Genomic DNA, 20,835 nt, shown 5'->3' with positions numbered 1-20,835 from the left:
CACAAAAGGCAGATTACCCCCAACTGGTAGTCTGAAACCAGGGCTGAGATGAAAGGAGGACCTGTGCACTTCAAAGGGCTGTTTTGAATCACCCCCACTTCAAAGGCACATTTAGCTATAAGTACTGGGGCTCTGACCCTGCCAAGAGAGTACACTACTGGACCTAGAAAGAACTCTTCTGAAGTAAAGACTGCTTTGCCACTTTGCTTGGACTGACTGTTTTGAGGAACTGCTTCTCTGCTTTGTACTGCCCTGCTGCCTGGTGATCTATGCCCTGCTGAGGACAAGGACTGGATCCATCTCACTTGAATCCAAAGTGAGTCCAAGGGCTTTCTGGCTTGCCTGCTGTTTTCTGAAGCCTCAGGGACACAAAAGTCTTCTCGCAACTCTCCTGATGCCTCTGGCCATCTGGGAGTCCTACTCTTGGCTGAGGTGCCCCCTCCAATCCTGGGCCTCAGAAGTGGGATCTGCAGCTGTTTTCTGCAAAATCTGACGCATCGTCACTACTGCGCTGGTCTGAACAAATGCATCACCCTTCGACCGTGACACATAGGCTTTTTGACAGCAGATCGACAGCCTGCGCTGTCTGATGACGACTACGCTCTGCGCAGCATGACGATTATACATTGCCTAGATTCCAACAGAGGCCGAGGATGATGCAGTGACCCGACTACGTGAAAAAGATTGGTACATCATGCCCCCATATAGACGCTTTGCTATATTTATGGTACTTTTTCAGCAAATCCTCTGTGGTTTCTGTAGCCAGCCTACCCTCCAGCATGGTCAGCATGAACTTTAGGTTTGCACCGGTCCCTCACAAACCTCAAATAACCCTTTGACTGCTAGTGACTTTTAAGACCTCTTTTTAGTTTATTCTTTCATATCTTGACTTCTACTGATTGTTTTTGTTTGTCATTTTGGTCTTGTTTCTCTATTTTTCTAAACCTGTGTGGAGCCTTTTTGTGGTGTTTTCATTGTGTTACTGTGTGTGTATGCATGTGTTGCCTCAAGTTAAGCCTACCTGTTCTGTGCCAAACTACCAGAAGGTGAGCACAGGTTAATTTAAAGTGTGTGTCTGACTTACCCTGTCTATGATTGTAGTCCCTACTTGGACAAGGTTCATACCTCTGCCAACTAGAGACCCCATTTCTAACATCAACATTTCCTGATTTTCAAATAAGGGTAGAATAATAAAAAAAAAATGATTCATCATCAACGCAAGACACATTAAAATTCAAGTTAAGACTTCCTACTCTTCATTGGTTGGCCTGTGTTTATCCCCCTGGTAGCTCAGCACAGAGCAGTCAGGCTTAACATAAAGGCAATGTGTAAAGTATTTGTGCAACACTTCAAGCAATAAAATAGTGAAAACACTGCATAAAAATCCCACACCAGATTAGAAGAAGGTGAGAAAAAATTATTAAATAAAAAACAAAAACGGTAAAAATCCAATCGGTAGAATCAGAGGTATGTAATTTATAAAGAATAAACTGCAATATAGTCCCTAAAACATAAAGAGCCAACCACAGCTATTTGGTTGTAGTTGACTGAGTCAAAGTCAAAAGTTCAAGCCAATGGAGTGTGGGTTGGATACAGCCACACAAGTCTTGCTGATGGTTTGCCTTCTCAAGTTTTGTGCCAAGATTTCCACACATGTTGGCGAGGGTCATGAGGTGCAAGGAGAGCATAGCGTGTGGTGATCTGCGAGGAACAGCCTGGGTGCCACGGACGGGTGGGCTGGTGCATCATGCTGGCAATCCGCTGTGAGTGGTCAATGCTTCTGTGTAAATAGAAACCGGCTGGCGGTAGCTTGTGTGGGTTTTTTGTGTGAGTGGCACAGTTCGATGCGAACGGGCCACTCACAGGTCCAGAAGTGTACTGAAGAGTGGGTGTCTGAGGTTTTTCTCTTATACCCTGATGCCCTGGTTGTGGAAGGTGAGAGAAGCTTCTAGACCAGTGGTCTTCAAACTGTGGTGCGCACCCCCTAGGGGGACGTGGAACGCCTAGGAGGAGACGTGACCTCTGAAGTACGTTTACTTCGGTTTCTTCTCTGGAATCGTGGCCACAGCAAATGTATTCTTTCTGATTGGCGGAATCAGAGTAGCCAGTCACTGTGTTGAAGCATCAACTCTGACATTTCTCCAATCAGAGACACAGCAGCATAGAGGCAGGAAAGGCAAATAATGCTTCATAAAAAAAATGAAGCTTGAAAACATATTTGTTTTCATGGAGAGCGATGCTTCTTCCCTCTCTTTTCCCATTGTCCCTGCTTCCTTTTGCCTGCCTTGCAGGTGCCTTCTGGTGTCCGCTTTTCACAGCTTTGAAACAGTAAAAGGCTGAGGAAACCTAGATGGGTTTACACCAACAGAACGGAAAGAGAATATTTGTGACTCAGGATGTAATATCCAGAAACTTAACCCCGCGCTGGTCCTTTCAGGTTGCATCCACTGAATCACTCCAATTATAGAAATTATGGGTAGCATTAAACGGTTAAATTCTAGCATCACCTCTGTCGTTCAAGGCCCAGGTGACCCTGTCTTTACAGATAATCTTTCTAGAAGGCAGAGAAACACTGATAACCAGACATAAAGGAACCATTAAATGAAAATAGGCTATTAGTAGTTCAGCATGTTATTGTTCTCTGATTTTCGTAAGTTGAACACAGCCAGCCGGTCTTCACTGGTAAATTAGCAGACTAGGCATCCCAGTGAATTGAAAGGACAGCCTGCAGAAGAGAATGGCAGTAGTCGTTATGGCCCTATGATGTCACTAGGGTGACTACCCTCTCCTTTAAGGTAATTTGCCAGCAAAGTTAAAGAGTTAATTAATTAAGGCACAGTTGCAGGCATGAGCAGAAATAATGGTGTATCTACACTACAGTTTTCAGTGAGAAGGGACCATGCGCTCAAGCCCACCCCAGACCAAGTGTAGCCTACACTGAGGCCAGACCCCCCGAGGGCAGCCAACCCCCAATACACATGGCCTTTGGCCGTGTGCTGTAAGAGGTTGGTTGCAGGGCCTGCAACCAGGCCCTGTGCCAAATCTCACAGGCTGGCACCCCTCACTGTGCAGGTTCTTTGGCTTGTGACATGGGGTTGGCCTCAGGGACTGGTCTATGCAGCCAAACCAACTTGGATGCCCACCCTTTGCCATGCAGGGCCTTTGGCTTGGTATGGCTTAGGTTAGTAGCCGGGCCTACTGCCCATTCATGCCAGTGCACCTCACTTCTTTTTTTCTTTAATCTTTTCCAATCCTGAAAGTCTCTCACATGAGCAAGCACTTCTCCTGTGGGACGAGCATGGAATCGCAGAAATTCACCAAATTGTCCCCACAGGGGGCACAAGTTCCAAGGGTTCAGTGTGTCCCTACCCCACCCCCTTATGTCATCTTATTTTCATTTTCAGGACATGGGAATTGTGTCCTGAAATGGCAGCCCCAACATGTTGCAGCCAGCCAATTGCAGCATCTAACTTCCACAGGAGCTTGTGCGAGCCTCTTACTCCCATGGGAGTGAGATGGCCTACAGAAAAAAAGCCCCCCCCCCCCCCCAGCCAATCACTTTGCTCTATTTAAAACTGCATGATTGCAGATTGCTTGTGAGCTTCCTGCAAATCCAGCCACCCAGATATACAAATATTTTGAACCTTAATTTCTTAAACTACTGAACGGCTTTACTCCAAATCAAAACAAGCACACTTTCTGGGAATTATGTTTTGCGACCCCTCCCCCCCCCCCCCCCCTTTATTTCTCAGCCAGCTTCGCCAAGCACTCCATGTCTTCCCCTCTTCCTCACTTGACATATTCCCCTAAAACCTTCCTGGAATAAGCTGAGGTGGATGGATTTACTTTAGTTTTGGAAAGTTCTCTGGATATTTCTCATACAGCTGCACAGTTGTTAGAGAACCAAAAAGATGCTCTTCACGTGGTCCTAACTATAACTACACAGTGGCAAAAGGATGGTCCTCAAAGGACTCTGGTTGCACTAAAGCAAGTAAGTGAAAAAACATAAATCAAAACAAGGGCTAAAGTCCAAAATGTATGTTAGTCAAAACAAGATGGTAAAGAATCCGTGTTTTACTTCTTTAAAGCAGAATGCAGTCTTGAAAAATCGGGAAGATGGTGAATGTCAACAATATGATAAAGCCTGTGAACACAATAGTACCAAGTTACACATCTTTTTTGAGAGCTATAAAAAAATCCCATAAGGCAGTTCAGTGGTATCAGGGCATTCCTCCGTACAAGAGCCACTCTGTCAGTATGGTCTAACAGACCTTTTGAACCTGTCATTTGATAATCTTAAATGACCTGTTAAGGATATTACAGATTATATTGCTTTGCAATTATGTGGATTGAATTCCATGTGAGGATAATGAGTTTGAATATGGCTCATATTTTGGCCTGGGCAATCTAGACTCTTCTTGGTTTGAGTGATGACCCTGGCAGTGCTGTTTTGAAGGTTGTGTAGTTAAGTGATTATCTCTTGGTTTTCTTGCAAGCATGTAGGATTAGGATCATGGGAGTTTCATAATCCAAATTATAAGGGAGAATAGGAGGCCATGGAGGTGTATTTTAATAGATAGCATTGTCCAGAAAATACCTAATTATGTTTTACACATGCGTAGCTGTGAACCTTAATTATGTGGGCCAGTAGTTCAGTTTTTGGATTTTCTATTTCATTTTTTAAAAGCACATTGTTTTTATAATAATGATTCTGTGACGGTAACTTTTCAGACATGATTGAGATCTTATACACTGGAAAAGTATTTTCTTGGTGGTTAATGACTTTGGCTCCATTTCGCAAATCTGCACAGTAATTTCAAAATGAATTTTGGCAACCTCAGGATTGTTTGGCAAAGTTCTTGTGTATTGACCAACTGGAGTGTGAAAAATTGGTTTGTTGGTTTCAGGGGGTTGAAACCCTACTCAAGAAACTGCCACCATCCTTGTCAGAGTGATCAAGAAAAAGTTACTAAATTATCCTTTACATTACCCTTTGGTAGATTGGCACAAAAGAGGTCAGGCTTAATTTAGAAGTTATATGTAAAGTGTTTTTGCAGCACGGGAACAGCAATAAAGTGAAAACATACATGAAAAATCCCACACCAATTTACAATAATGAAGTAAAATGTAATACATTATTTGGCACCTGTAGGAAGCTGGCTCTTTATATATTATATCTAAGTGAGGTATAGTGTGCACAGAGTCCAGGGGTTCCACAGAGGCTTGACAGGCTAAAGTAGATAATATTAATGCTCTCTTTTGTGGTAGTGTGGTTGAGCAGTTAGGCTTATCAGAGGGTAATGCTAAGCATTTGTTGTACTCACAGACAGTGGAAGAAGCACACACTCAATTACTTAACTCCAGACCAATGGTTTTTATATAGCAAAAATATATTTTCTTAATTTATTTTTAGAACCACAAGATTCAAGTTGCAGGTAAGAACCTTAGGTTTCCCCAAAGTATCCCTTTGGGGGGGGGGGGAGGGGGTGGGGAGGAGCAAAACCTAATCCTATTGGTCCGTGTCCTCCAAACCAAGATGGAGGATTCTGCAGGTAGGGGGTCACCTCCGCTCTGGACAATTTAGGTGTGGAAGTGGCTGGGGTGGTCACTCCTCCCTGTTTTCCCTAATTTTCCCACCGGACTTGCCTCCAAAAGTGGGGCTTTGTCCAGGGGGTTGGGCATCTCCACTAGCTGGAGTGCCCTGGGACACTGTAATACTAAGCCTGAGCCTTTGAGGCTCACCACCAGGTGTTACATTTCCTGTTAGGGGGGGTCGGGGGAGTGAAGCACCTCCTCTCAGGACAGGCTTTGTTTCTCACCACAAAGTGCACAAAGGCTCTCACCCCATCTGGTCAGAAACTTGTCTGAAAGTGGCAGGCTGGCACAGAATGGCCAGTCCTACACTTACAGTTTGGCTAACATACAGGGGGCATTTCTAAGATGCCCTCTGTGTGCATTTTTCAATAAATCCCACACTGGTATCATTGTGGGTTTATTGGGCTGAGAAGTTTGATACTAAACTCCCCATTATTTAGTGAAGCCATTATGGAGCTATGGAGTTTGTAATGACAAACTCCCAGACCATATACCCAATATGGCCAAACTGTACTTACAATGTCTAAGAACTGACTTAGACACTGTATGGGCATATTGCCCATTCAGCTATGCCCTCACCTGTGGTATAGTGCACCCTACCTTAGGGCTGTAAGGCCAGCTAGAGGGGTGACTTAACTATGCCACAGGCAGTGATTTGTGAGCATGGCACCCTGAGAGGGGTTCCATGTTGACTTTGTATTTTTCTCCTCACCAGCACACACAAGCTGCAAGGCAGTGTGTATGTGCTTGGTGAGGGGTGCCCTAGGGTGGTATAATGCATGCTGCAGCCCTTAGAGACCTTCCTTGGTCACAAGGCCCTTGGTACCATAGGTGCCTTTTACAAGTGACTTAACTGTGTGCCAGGGTTGTGCCAATTGTGGAAACAAAGCTACAGTTTTTAGAGAAAGAACACTGGGGTTGGTTAGAAGGGTTCCAGCCCACTTTCAATCAAAGTTGGCATCAGCACTAGGCAAAAAAGTGTGTTTGTGTGTGGGGGGGGGGGGAGAAGGGAGGAGGGGGTTTACCCATGCCAACAGTGACATTTTCCTACACCTCCAAAACAACAAAATCCAATCCGTAGAACCAGAGTTATGAAATTTTAAAGTAAAAATGGCGCCTAAAATATCAAAGTGGCAACCACGAACATGTAGTTGCGCAAAGCTGGGTACAGCGGAAAGTTAGGTCCAACCGCAATGGAGTGTGGTTCGGATACACAAAGTGGATTTTGCCCGGTCTCTGCTTACCTTTTCTTTGTTCAGACTTAGAGCCTGATTTAGATCTTGGCGGTGTTACCACCAAGCAGAGTCAACAGTGATCCCGACAAGACCGTCAAGTTGACGGTGTTCCGCCTGCCGTATTTAGATGTTACAGCTCTGCAAGCTGCGCACTGGTGACAGATTGCTGATGGGGGGAGACGTCAGCAGGACCCAGTGGACTTTGTACGATGGCAGGGGCTATGGAATAGAGAAGTCACATACACACACTGTACCGTAGCCATATGTGTCCCCCTGCATTACATGCTACACAACACACTACATACACACCATCATCCATTACAATTACAACTCAACCCATACATGGCGAAAACACATTGCCATACATCCATGACACAACACACACACACCACATTAACACTGCACCCACATACAACACAGCCACAACAACCAACACAACTACACACTCATCCACACAAACACAACCACACAACATCACACCTACACACATCACAAGCATGACAACATCCGCCACACAACACTCACCGGAATGTGTCATAGGGCAACACAACACAACATTGGTCTCACATGCAAGTGGCACACATACTGACACAACCACACCACCCACTCTAGCTCAATCAGCCAATCCATACACATACTGAGTCACATACACAAAAGCTACCACAAACCTACAAGTACAGTTCCTCTTTCAATGCCCACACATGGACACGATTGTCTAGTGTGAGTGTACCGTCATTGTGGTGCCAGCATTCATTTGACAATGAATGATGACACCAGTGACAGTTGTGTATTTGTGCGATATGTAGGTTGTGCAAGAGTGTCCCCATCCATGTGTGACCTACTTGTGTTGCCGAGATATGCATGCCACAGTGATTTAAAAAAATACTGTGACATATATGCCTGCAGGGGTCCCAACTTCTCATGCAGTGCCCACCCACCGTATTCTGGCAATGCAGCGTTCCTACATGCGAGTCCGGCAACGGGATGGGGGGCTGGAGGCTGTGTTTTATCCATGGGATGGTGGCAGCAGTGACGGCAGGTGTTGTCCAGTTGTAGAGAGAGGTGAAATGGGGGAAAAGTTGAGGTTTTAACCCCCTTTACAGTCCTAATCAGCCAACTCACATGTAGAGGTCAAACCACCACTTTTTCCTTGGCAGTAAGGCACATCCAAATCTGCATGACAGGAAGGGTAGCTGGGGTTCCACCTACATTCTCTTTTCCCCTCTCCCGTCATTGACACAGGTGGTGTTTCTTGGCAGAGGCGGCGGCTTGAATGTTGGCTTTCGGCTATGGGACCACAGACGGGTTTTCAGTCAGTCGACAGCAGGACCATTGCCACCAACATCTAAACCAGGCCCTTTGTCTCTTTCTTGGAAGTCCGAAATCTCCAGTGGGACAAAGCTGCAGGCTATAGCTGACAAGACTCTACAAGGCACAATACCCTTTTTGTGAGGAACCACTGAACAGGATTTGCTGCTGCAGAGAAGAACTAGCGGGAGCTACTGTGAAGTAACGCCGACGACCCTGGGTGGATCGGCGAGCAGTTGTGTCCTGGTCCCCTTTCAGTTCTCATGGCACTTTTTGGCTGAAAGGATTTTAAGTCCAAAGATGTGGATTTGTGCAATGTGGGTACCTTTAGCGCCACTTCATAGGGTCCAGAACTGAGGGACACCATTTGGAGGGTCAGGACTCACTCAGGCTGCATTAAAGATGGTTGCAGCATTTTCTCTCCCTGAGTCTCTGATCAGGAGGCCAGCCAACTTTGGTAGTCCTGTATACAAGCAGAAAAGCAGGTCTTAAGCAGCAGGCCAGTCCTCTAAGGCAACAGAACACACTTCAGGCAGCAGGGCACACCTCTTGGTGCAGCAGGCCAATCCTCTGAAGTACACAACAGGCCACAGGCAACCGGGCAATCCTCAGAGTCCTACACAGGTCCAGAAATGAACTGAAGAGTCAGTCTGGGGTCCTGATTTTTATAGCTGGTGCCAGCTTTGAAGTGGAAGAAACTTCCTGAGCCCCCACCTCAGAAGTGTCGGGAATTTCCTGCCTCCTGCCCTGGTCCCAGGATGTCAGAGGGCAAAAGGGGCTAGTGTGATTATTATTATTATTATTATTATTATTATTATTATTTTTTGTCTGGGAGGTCTGGTCTGGGGCAGCTGCTCTGAAGTGCAAGTAGGACTGTGAACAACTCCACCATCCCCTACCATCCTGCCATGATCGCCCATCCTACCAACACCCAGTTCCCCTTTGGTGTGGCTGTTTTGGATTAATACAAAAAGGCCAACTGCTAACTATACCTAACCATATGAGGCATGAAAACAAGCTGCTGGCACCAAATGTTTAGTACAAGAAAATGCCAAATTCCAAAAGTGGAATTTTCAGAATTGTGACTGACTTAAAATCAGACTTTAATAGTAAAGAGGATTTTAAATTACAGCTCATTGGACACCAAACATGACATTTCTACCTGCTCTCAAACTAAAGTTATCGCCTGTTTAATGTAATAAGGTAACCCATTGTTATCCTTTGGAAGGGGTAGGCCTCGCTGAAAAAAATAATTTGTGAGTTTTTCTCTACCAGGACATGTAAAACTTAAAAGTACATTCCAACTTTTTAAATAAAATACACCTTGTCCTTTGGGCTGTTTAGAGCCTACACTAGAAGAGACATATGTATTAAAGGGGTTTTTTAGGCTTGGCAAAGGGTTTATTTTCCCAAATTGAACTGGCAGTTTAAAACAGCACACAGGCTGCAATGGCAGGCATGGGGCATGCTTTATGGAGTTGTTTAATTGGGTGGCACAATAAGTGCTGCGGTCCTACTAGTAGAATTTAATTTACCGTCCCTGTGTGTATAGTATGCCACTGGGGGTAAACGTTATGGGTGTATCCAAACATGTTTACATTCAAAACATCATAGGAATATTTTCTCAAACACAGCAAAACCTACCCAGCCAATTTATACTATATTTGCCACTAATGTCATGCTTGGTTCATGTTCAGTTTCTTTTGTGATTTGAGATCTGTGAGGTAGTGTTTGAAATATTAGATGAAGAAAAAGCGATGTGTTAACAGTTGAGTTCTCTAAATGCTTTGAGGACCAATCTTCTAATGAAAATTCGAATTGGATTGAACAGACGCACCAAATATTTACCTACCCTTTGCATTGTTCTAAAACCTCGGAAGCATGTGCTCAAACCGCTCAATACTTTTGAATGAGAGAAGATTCAATCTGATTGGCCACAAGTAGCTAATGATTTCCAGAGTAGGTCAATAGTCTATGTGGAGACAGGGTGAGCATACCCCCAAAAGGAACAAAAACACCCTTATTAATAATAATTAAAAGAAATATAGTGTGTTAAGAACTGGCATTACAGCTTAACGAAAATTGTGGGGAGGTGCAGAGTGCCTTCTACCTTTTACCTTGGCGTGATGGTGGAAGAGACAAACTGCTAATCAGGCAAACAAACACCCAAGTAAAGAAAATAAAACAAACACTCTTGGTAGGAAACATTTACAAGGGGCCCTATCACGAGGAGGGGCTAAACAATCCTTGCAGGATTATGCTACTGACCTACCCCTGGTCATAATGTAAGCTGGACAAAGTTAATGAAAAAAACGAGGTGCTCCGTCTCCCACCAGCCAGTTTAAACCTGGTGGTGGGGTGTTACGAAAATGCCTGCTTTTGTCCAAGGGCATGGAGGGGCTGCAAGAACCCCCACCATGTACATGTTCTCCATCTTTGCCAGGTGTCAGAGTAAGTCTCAGCAACTGGAAGTCAAACCCTCCCCTACAATTTGTTAGCTCTCTGACCACTCCCAGAGGCCAGGGATTAATTTCCCTTTGGCTGTTAGTCCCAACCCCCCTGTCAGCTTCTCAACCATACTCTTTGGCCATTTAACGAAAGAAAGGACTCTTGTGAAGGTTGATAAATGGATGAATGTGTCCTCCCAATAAGAATGGGTGCCTGGTAACCACCCGATGCCATTGGCATGCTTACATTTAAAACGAGAGTACAAGTGAATCCCAGAAGGGCCAGAAGATCATTTAAACAGTTGTCTTACTCTCACCCAGCATGACACTGATGCAAGCAGTGCCAATAAGTATTTGATGAGTGTCCCAAAGCTGTGCAACAAGAGCTCATTGGTCTGGGATGCATTCGTGGAATGCATGTGGGATGCTAGGGCAAACCATAGCTGCAATAGCCACACTACCCTTGCTTGAGTGTGGAAGAGGCAGTTGTTTAAGACTTCCATTAGGAGGGAGGCCAAAAAATGGTCTGAGGAGGCCTGACTACACCTGCAGACCAAATTAGAGCTGCCACTAGGACCCGCAATGTAATGCTAGATGATGTATTTGAAGCACATTTTAGTTATACACACAAATGCTATCAGAAATGAAATCATGAATTTCCTCATTTTGTGACATTACGTATTGCATTACTATAATAATATCATTGTCATCTCTGAATTAACAAAGATAGCTCCTTTCCATATCCATTTATTGAGAATGAAAGTACAGGCGTGTAACCACACCCTGCTCTGAAAAGCTGCTGGTCATGTCATTTGACCATACCTATTGGGTTTTAACGGTAGGCCATCTAGTTGCATGGCATGACTATATGCTAAAGTCTGTGCTCAGTAGTATATGGCTTTACAGACTGCCCAAGGAGTGAGGAAGTGTACTTTGACAGTCTTCATAACAGGCTATTACTGTAGTCTGGTAGTGATCAACGTCCCCACACAGTAATCCCATCAGCATCCCACCTTTGATCATTGCATGCAGGCTGGCTGCTGTTATAATCATGTTGAAGACCCATTTCCAGATGTTGGAGACTTCAGACCGAGCTGAGGCCTGCTCCAACTCCCTCTCCATCGTCCTTGCTTATTTCAAAAACTTTGTAGCAGATGTAAGATCAATGTATGTTCTGGAATGCCTATTTTCATAAGTAACCTTCATCTCCACCATCAACATTACATCTATATGCAACTATCCAGTCAATCGTATTGAAATGTACTGTCTGATTACTTTGTGCATCGCTTGAACAAATAGTATTTTTTCTCAGTGAGCTAAAAGTAAATCTAAAATAGATATAACAGGTTTATGTTAAGAGTTCTGGAGCCTTGTGTTAATAACATATTAGACTGAATGTCCTTTTCATGTAAATGTTTCTAATAGATCACCTTTTTATATTGCTTAGAGTGAATTGGATGTTCCTTTCAAAGTCAAGTTTGGTCAGATTGGTAAGTCAGAATTTTATTTTTTTAATCGCTTTCTTTAAAATGCAACTTGCACTGTTGGAAAAATTGGATGTGACTGTGCTTGAGCATAAAATGCATTTGGGGTTATTATGGAAGACCTTTAAAAAAAAAAAATGATGTATATTTTTTTTAAAAACCTCCTTTGATGGCATTTTTGTTTTCAATGTGGATCCCCGTTTCTTTAATTCAGGCTCATAAAATCAACCTCCTACATTTGTCTGCCATCTTGTATAACTATGGTTACCATTGTTTTGATATCTATATAGAGTGGAGTTTCGCTCCTGCATGAGGAGCTACAGGGTGTGTGGTGCATTTTCCTTATCCCTCTCTAGTGCTTGCATTGAAAAGTCTGAGGAACTGTTTTAACCCCTTCGCTGCCAGGCCTTTTTTTGGCTATTTGGGGCAGTTCACTCTTATACCCTCATAAATTTTTGTCCACATAAGCGATCCACGCCAAATTTGCATCCTTTTTTTCCAACATCCTAGGGATTCTAGAGGTACCCAGAGTTTGTGGGTTCCCCTGAAGGAGACCAAGAAATTAGCCAAAATTTTGTTAAAAAAAAAATAAAATTATTGGAAAAAAGGTCTGCAGAAGAAGGCTTGTGGTTTTTTTTCCCTAAAAATGGCATCAACAAAAGGGTTATGGTGCTAAAATCACCATCTTCACAACTTTCAGGAACAGGCAGACATAAATCAGAAAACCCAATTTTCCAACACAATTTTGGCATTTTACTGGGACAAACCCCATTTTTACTATTTTTTTGTGGTTTCAGCCTCCTTCCAGTTAGTGACAGAAATGGGTAAGAAACCAGTGCTAGATCCCAGAAAGCTAAACATCCCTGAAAAGTAGACAAGATTCTGAATTCAGCAAAGGGTGATATGTGTAGATCCTACAAGGTTTTCCTGCAGAAAATAACAGCTGAAATAAAACGAAAATGAAATTGAGGTGAAAAAAAACAGCAATTTTTCTCCACGTTTTAATCTGCAACTTTTTCCTGCTACGTCAGATTTTTGGAAGCAATATACCGTTACGTATGCTAGACTCTTCTGGTTGCGGGGATATATAGGGCTTGTAGGTTCATCAAGAACCCTAGGTACCCAGAGCCAATAAATGAGCTGCACCTTGCAATGGGTTTTCATTCTATACCGGGCATACAGCAATTCATTTGATGAATTATAAAGAGTGAAAAATAGGTATCAAGAAAACCTTTGTATTTCCAAAATGGGCACCAGATAAGGTGTTGAGAAGAAATGATTATTTGCACATCTCTGAATTCTGGGGTCTCCATACTAGCATGTGAATTACAGGGCATTTCTCAAATAGACATCTATTTTACACACTGTCTTACATTTGGAAGGAAAAAATGTAGAGAAAAACAAAGGGCAAAAACACTTGTTCCTGCTAGTCTGTGTTCCCCCAAGTCTCCTGATAAAAATGGTCCTCACTTGTGTGGTTAGGCCAAATGTCCACAACAAGACACGCAACATGGACACATCACAACTGACATGTTTTTTGGAAAGTGCCTAGCTGTGGATTTTGGCCTCTAGCTCAGCCGGCGCCTAGGAAAACCTACCAAAACTGTGCATTTGTGAAAACTAGACACCTAGGGGAATCCAAGATGGGGTGACTTGTTGGGTTCTCACCAGGTTCTGTTACCCAGAATACTTTGCAAACCTCAAACTATGGCCAAAAAGAACACTTTTTCCTCATATTTCAGTGAATGAAAGTTCTGGAAGCTGAGAGGAGCCACTAATTTCCTTCCATCCAGCATTCCCCCCAAGTCTCCCGATAAACATGGTACCTTACTTGTGTGGTTAGGCCTACTGCCCGTGAAAGGAAATGCCCCAAAATACTATGTGGACCCATGAGAATTATCAAATGCTACCTGGTTTTCCGGGGTGGGGACCTGCGTTTTTGTTCCTGGGCTCAGCAGCCATCTAGGGAAACCTACCAAACCCAAACATTTCTGAAAACCAGGCACCAGAGGGAATCCATGGAGATGTGACTTGCGTGGATCCCCCAATGTTTTCTTACCCAGAATCCTCCGCAAACTTCAAATTTAGCTAAAAAAAAAAAAACTTTTTTCCCACATTTCTGTGTCTGATCACCCCACTGGGACAAATTTCCTACCACCCAACGTTCCGCCTCAGTCTCCCGGTAAAAATGATACCTCACTTGTGTAGGTGGGCCAAGTGCCTGTGACAGGGAAGAGCCAAAAACATGTAAAAATTGAGGGGGAACCAAAGCGGGCTACAAAGGGCAGTTTGGGAAAAAAATCATTTTTAGGCTGTCAAGTGTGGCAGAATTTTTATTTGAATAGATGAGACAATGCTGGGTGGTAGAAATGTTGTGGATTCCTGCAGATTCCAGAAGGTTCCAATACAAAAAATGTGGGAAAAATGTGTGATTTCCAGCAAAGTTGGAGGTTTGCAGGGCATTGTGGGTAAGAAAATGGTGCGGGGTGCATGTGAAGCACACCACCCTTGAATCACCCAGATGTTTAGTTTTCAGATGTGTCTAGGTCTTGTGGATTTTTCTACATGGCAGCGTCCCAAAGTCCAAAAAGTGCAGCCCTCACCATTCCAAGTGGGACGATTGTGAGAGTTTGCCAAGCTTTAATGGCCAAATGTAAAACCAAGGCCCTAAATAATCAAATGCCCTCTTGCTTGCCATGGGATAAGATGTTTTAGTGTTCGAGGGGAGAGCTGAAAGACTGTTCCCTTCAGTTGGGGTGGGGGCATAACCAGGCCCATACTGGTTGGTAGCCACCACCCCACTATTTTTTTTTTTTTTTATTCCATGGCATCTAGTTGACTTTCTGTTTCCCACCCCACAGGTTGTGGATCAGGGGTAGTTGCACCATCTGCCCACTGGTGGGCAGAACAACTTTGTCCCCATTCATTTGGGGTGGGGGAACCCCTCACCCTCTTATTTTGACAAATAAATCTTCCTGGTCTCTGATGGGCTTTCTGCCTCCTTTGGGGGCTGATGGGCCTTCCAAAATTGAATTGGTCCATGGCCAACAGTAATGTGCCCCCATGGGGCGGGGACCCTTGCCCAAGGGGCTGCCCTTCCCCCAAACAAAACACACACATACACCAATCCCTGGTGCCTTAGTGGTTTCTGCCCCCCGGGGGCAGATCGGCCTAATTACAACAGGCCGATCTCCCCCCCCAAGGGGGGCAGAAATGGCCTGCAACAAATTCTCCCCCCCCCCGAGGGGAGCAACCCTTGCCTAAGGGGTCGCTCCCCTCTCATGAAACTGACAAAAATCCCTGGTGTCTGGTGGATTCTGCCCACTTTAGGAGCAGATTGGCCTAATAAAAATAGGCCAATCTGCCCCCCCGGGGGTGGGGGTGGAAGGCCTAAAAATATTTTTTCCCCTGGGGAGAGGCCCTTGCCCAAGGGGCCGCTCCCCTCATGTATAAACATAAAAAACAAAACTCCCTGGTGTCTAGTGGTTTCTGCCCCCATTCAGGGCAGATTGGCCTAATAAAAATAGGCCAATCTACCCACAAGGAGGGCAGAAATGGCCTAAAAGTAAATTTGCCCCAAGGGAGCGAACCTGGACTAAGGGGTCGCTCCCCACATATATAAATAAAAAATAAACAAAAAATAAATTATTCCTGGTGTCTAGCGGTTTCTGGCCCCCTGGGGCACATCGGGCTAAAAATAAATTGGGACCGCTCCCTTTATTCAATAACTAAAAAAAAAAAAAAAAGAATAATAACTAGTGTCTAGTGGGCATTTCTGCTGAGAGACATCAAAGGAAAGGAAAGGCTTTTCCTTTCCTTTTGATGCCTCTTTCGGCCCCTCCACGTGATCGGAGGAGAAATGCTTTTGCATTTCTCCTCCAATCCGTGCTGGAGAGGGGCAGGCCTCCGATGAGCAGTGCTGCCCAGGACGTAACCGTTGCGTCCAAGGCACCCAACAGGTTGAATTTCAAATGCGCATTCAGCTATCCCTCAACATCTTGACATCATCTACAGAAGGCAATATTTTTTTTGTTTTTTTGTTTTGCTTTTTACAGAAGCATATTAAAAAAATAAAATAAAAAAAGATTTGAAGACTCAAAATGCAAGCTACGCATTTTGGCTTGCTATTGCCTGGTTAGTTTTGTAATGGGATTTTACAAATCAAAAAAGACCCTTATTAAGTTATTCTTAAGCTTCTTGCTGTTCTGGGGAAAGTTTGTATCACCAACAGCCTGAAGCCTATATATTTTTTGTCAGTGAAGACTGGAGATGGAAAACGTGTTTTTAACCTATCCGGCTTATTTCCTTGGAGCAACAAGCATTCTAAACTAAGCTAAGTAGGAGTCCAGACCTGACTCAAAGATGGCCAGAGTTGAAACTATGCAAAATGTAGGAAGCTGGCTCGATATATATTATATCAAAATGAGGTATAGTGTGCACAGAGTCCAGGGGTTCTCCAGAGGCTTAACAGAGGCTAAAGTAGATAATACTAATGTTCTCTTTTGTGGCAGTGTGGTTGAGCAGTTTGGCTTATCACAAGGTAGTGCAAAGCATTTGTTGTACACACAGAGAATAGAAGAAGCACACACTCAATGACTTAACTCCATACCAATGGTTTTTATATCGCAAAAATATCTTTTTATTTTTAGAACCACAAGATTCAAGTTACAGGTAAGTACTTCAATAGTTTCTTATTTCACACATGTATCAATAGCACTTTCTTTGAAATTGGAATAATATTGTCAATTATGTGTTTTAAAAGTTGACAGTGGAATTTTCAGAAACAGTTCCTGGGGGAAGAAAAGTTAGATTGATTTGCAGGTAAGTACAACACTTACAGTTCTGGTCTTCGGGGGTTAGGAAGTCTACAGGTTGGTGTTCAAGTTAACCGCAAACACCCACCACCAGCAACACGGGGCCAGCTGGGTGCAGAGGTCAAAATGTAGGAAAAATTAACATGGGCTCCTATGGAGACTGGGGGCACTTGGAATCAGGCCTGCCTGCAGGTAAGTACCCATGTCTTCTTAGAGCAGACCTGGGGGGTTTAGATGAGCACTGGGGGGGTCACAAGTTGACACCAAACATACACAGTGAGCGGCATGGGGGGGGGGGGGGGCGGGTGAAAACAAAGTGTCTGGTCTCCAGTGATTCTCAATGAGGGGACCCCGGGGGTCCCTCAGGGGCTGCAGGCGAGGACCAGGAGGTCGGCTCGGGCAAACTACAGGCTGGACAGGGAGGAGGGCTGCCTGCTGAATATCGCTGCACCAGAGGTTAGGTTATTAAAGGCCTATGGGCTGCGGGTGCAGTGTGTCTTTAGGCGTAATATCTTTGTCTGAAGCTCTCGCGGTCAGGGGGGTCCTCGGGATTACCTCTGCAGGCATTGTCGTAGCGAGGTCAACCCAGGGTGGGCACTTGCTTGCAATTGCCTGGGGGTCCTCTCTGGTTGGTTGGGCCACCTCGACACGGGCCATGGGTGTCAAGTGCAGAGTGGTCAGGACTCTCGCATAGGAGTGAGACTGGAGTCATTGGCTGTTGTTTCTTCTTGGACAGGGCCGCTGTCCAAGGAAGTTCTTGGTCCTTTTGGGTGCAGGGCAGTCCTCTGGAGCTTGGCAGAGGTTGCTGGTCCCGCCGGATCCGTCGCTGTTCTTGTGCAGGTTCTTTGAAGCAGGAGACAGGCCGGTAATTCTGGGGCTATGTCAGTTGTCGTCTTCCTTCTTCGCTGCTGGGATTTCAGCTATGCAGTCCTTCTTCTTCTTGTCACATCGCCAGTAATCTGGTGAGCTGGGTTCAGGGAGGCCCTTAAATCCTGTATTTAGGGCCGTTTCAGGGGTCAGAGGGCAGTAGCCAATGGCTACTATCCCTTTAGGGTGGCTACACCCTTCTTGTGCACACTCCCTTTGGGGAGGGGGGCACAAACCTTACACTATTGGTCCCTGTCCTCCAAACCAAGATGGAGGGTACTGCAGGTAGAGGGTCACCTCAACTAAGGACTCCTTAGAAGTGGTCCTGGCTGGGGTGGTCACTCCTCCCCGTTTTCCCTAATTTTCCTGCTGGACTTGTGCCAAAAGTGGAGCTTTGTCCGTGAGGCGGGCAACTCCACTAGCTGAAGTGTCCTGGGGCCCTGTAACACTAGGCCTGAGCCTTTGAGGCTCACTGCCAGGTGTTAGTTACTGCAGGGGAGAGGTGTGAAGCACCTCCACACAGGACAGGCTTTGTTTCTGACCACAGAGAGCACAAAGGCTCTCACCCCATGTGGTCAGAAAGTCGTCTGAAAGTGGCAGTCTGGCAGTCCTGCACTGGCAGTTTAGCTAACATACAGGGAGCATCTCTGAGATGCCCTCTGGGTTGCATTTTTCACTAAATCTCACACTGTCATCAGTGCGGGTTTATTGTGCTGAGACGTTTGATATCAAACTTCCCAGTATTCAGTGAAGCCATTATGGAACTGTGGAATTCGTTTTGACAAACTCCCATACCATATAACTAATATGGCCACACTGTACTTACAATGTCTAAGAATTGATTTAGACACTGTAGGGGCATATTGCTCATGCAGCAATGCCCTCACCTGTGGTATAGTGCACCCTGCCTTATGGCTGTAAGGCCTGCTAGTGGGGTGATGGACCTATGCCACAGGCAGTGGTCGACTTGGTCTTTTTCTACCCACCAGAACACACAAGCTGCAGGGGCAGTGTGCATGCACTTGGTGAGCGTATAATACATGCTGCAGCCCTTAGGGACTTTCCCTGGCCACAGGGCCCTCGGTGCCAGGGGTACCTTTACAAGAAACTTAACTGTGTGCCATGGGTGTGCCAATTGTGAAAACAAAGGTACAGAGTTTGGGAAAGAACACTGGTGCTGGGGCCAGATTAGCAGGATCCCAGCACACTTTCAATTAAACTTGGCATCAACATTAGGCAAAGAGTGTGGGGGTGTAACCATGCCAACATTGGCACTTCCCTACACAAAATTATTTAGAATACAAATAGTAAGTTCAATTCTAGAAAGTACAAAAATAATACCTCGTAAATAGCTACCAATAAAACGAGACAATTTAGTAGTAAAACCAGGGTCCCTGGCTATGCACTCTATATATTGTTCTGATCACTAAATGATTGAGACCTTCCTCGCAATCCTGCAACAAAAATCGCAATATCACAACAATGCAGCCATGGAAAAGATAGTGAGGTGAAACAATGTTTGCAAAGAAAAGCAATAATAGTAATCTCTATTTGAAAACGATCAATAATACACTACAAAACGGCGGATTTGTAAACTTCACATCAAAATGGAGTTACTTTGTTAGGACCTAATCACGTATAATTTGTACGATCAGGGTCGTGCACATCTTATGTTAAGGTCAACAAAGAGGTCCAGCAAAAGTGTGCTCTTTTATTTAACATTTTTGTCAAACAGGGAAAGCTATGCCCAGACGTGGGTCTGTGACACAACTCTTAAGCTATTCCTCACTGACGAGGCCCAGGTAAGCCAGAGCCAATCTGGGCTTACTTGTGGTTCTCTCTGAGGAGACGTGGTCTGGCAGTTCGAGCTGGCTGTTCTGGCTGGAGCAAAGCTCAGTTGACTTTCTAGACTGGCATAATCTGCAAAACAAGATGGACTTGAATGTGACCCAAGAGATCACCAATGGCTGAGATTAATTAAAACGTTACTATCCTTGCTTTGTTTTTTGCTGTCATGTAAACCAGGGCAGCAGTCTGAATGGTGCTCTAATGCCAGTACTTCCTATATGCGGTTGACATGATTTTCATTGTGAATACCAAACTAGCCAGTCAAAAATTGCTTTGGTCCTTTGAATATTTATATGTCGAAAAAATCTCCAAATCACTGCTGGGAAATATGGTGCTCCTGGTAATAGGAATAATGTAACCCATGAAAAGGAACTTTAACCTTAATGTTATAATATTAAAACAAGCAGATGAATTTAACTATTTGAGCTTATATTTTAACAATAAATTCCACTAACCACAGCTTAAATTTTATTTGACTATACTTTTAAATCTGGGGTAGCTCCAATATCCATGCAATGAGACGTTCTAGGTTAAGATACAAACCAGCAATGTATGTGGAGCTGAGTTGTGGGCCATTTCGATGTGAGTGTCTCAAATACATTTCCAAGGAGTCTGTGTAGTTTACTACAATCGACCCTGATCATTTACCCAAGACAGGAATATGAAGAAAAATATTACCAGACTCACTAATATTAGGCATGTTTCCTTCTGGAGGAGCACACTCTCCGAAGCCTTTTCAATAATGTTTTAATATAGTTTACTAGAGATTCTTAGACTTGAAAACACGTTTCAATAGTCCTGGTGCTCTAGTACCCTTGGATCACGTGACTACCAAATCTATAGTGAGAATAGAACAAATTGCTAGATATTACTTAATTCTGGTTTGAGGCCAATTATGGAAAGAATTAATACTGATGCATGTAACACACTACTTTTGTCCTTGCTTACTTGTTTTTGCAGGTTAAAAGCCTGTCCCGACTGGGCCATCCCACTGTTCTTGCAGGTTCAGACTCTGGACCTTCCCTTTTTAGGAGTTTTATTTTTAAATAGTGCAAAGATCAGTCAGAGGTATTAATCTGTAATTTGAGTGGAAAGGGGAGTCACATTTATTATTTCTATGCATGCTTTTATGAAATCTAATATCCTATTGGCTGAAACCATTACTATATTAAGGGCCGTGGTCTAGGTTGAAGGCCCGCCCTCAAACTATATAAAGAATTTTGAGTGTGGCTGTCCA

The 20,835-nt window shown here is 44.3% G+C and overlaps 1 protein-coding gene across 1 annotated transcript in view; it reads left to right on the top strand.

The window, feature by feature from the left end:
• The window catches only part of LOC138284568 (intermembrane lipid transfer protein VPS13C-like), a 953,192-nt gene that overhangs the window by 141,363 nt on the left and 790,994 nt on the right, over positions 1-20,835 (top strand). The window contains exon 3 of the mRNA XM_069223471.1: positions 12,033-12,075. Coding sequence (XP_069079572.1) covers positions 12,033-12,075 — 43 coding nt within the window. The remainder of the gene's footprint in view (positions 1-12,032; positions 12,076-20,835) is intronic.

This window comes from Pleurodeles waltl, chromosome 3_1 (genome assembly GCF_031143425.1).
Source record: "Pleurodeles waltl isolate 20211129_DDA chromosome 3_1, aPleWal1.hap1.20221129, whole genome shotgun sequence".
Classification (NCBI taxonomy): domain Eukaryota; kingdom Metazoa; phylum Chordata; class Amphibia; order Caudata; family Salamandridae; genus Pleurodeles; species Pleurodeles waltl.
The sequence above is the reverse complement of the archived record's forward strand: the minus strand, read 5'-3'. Positions and strand labels throughout refer to the sequence as shown.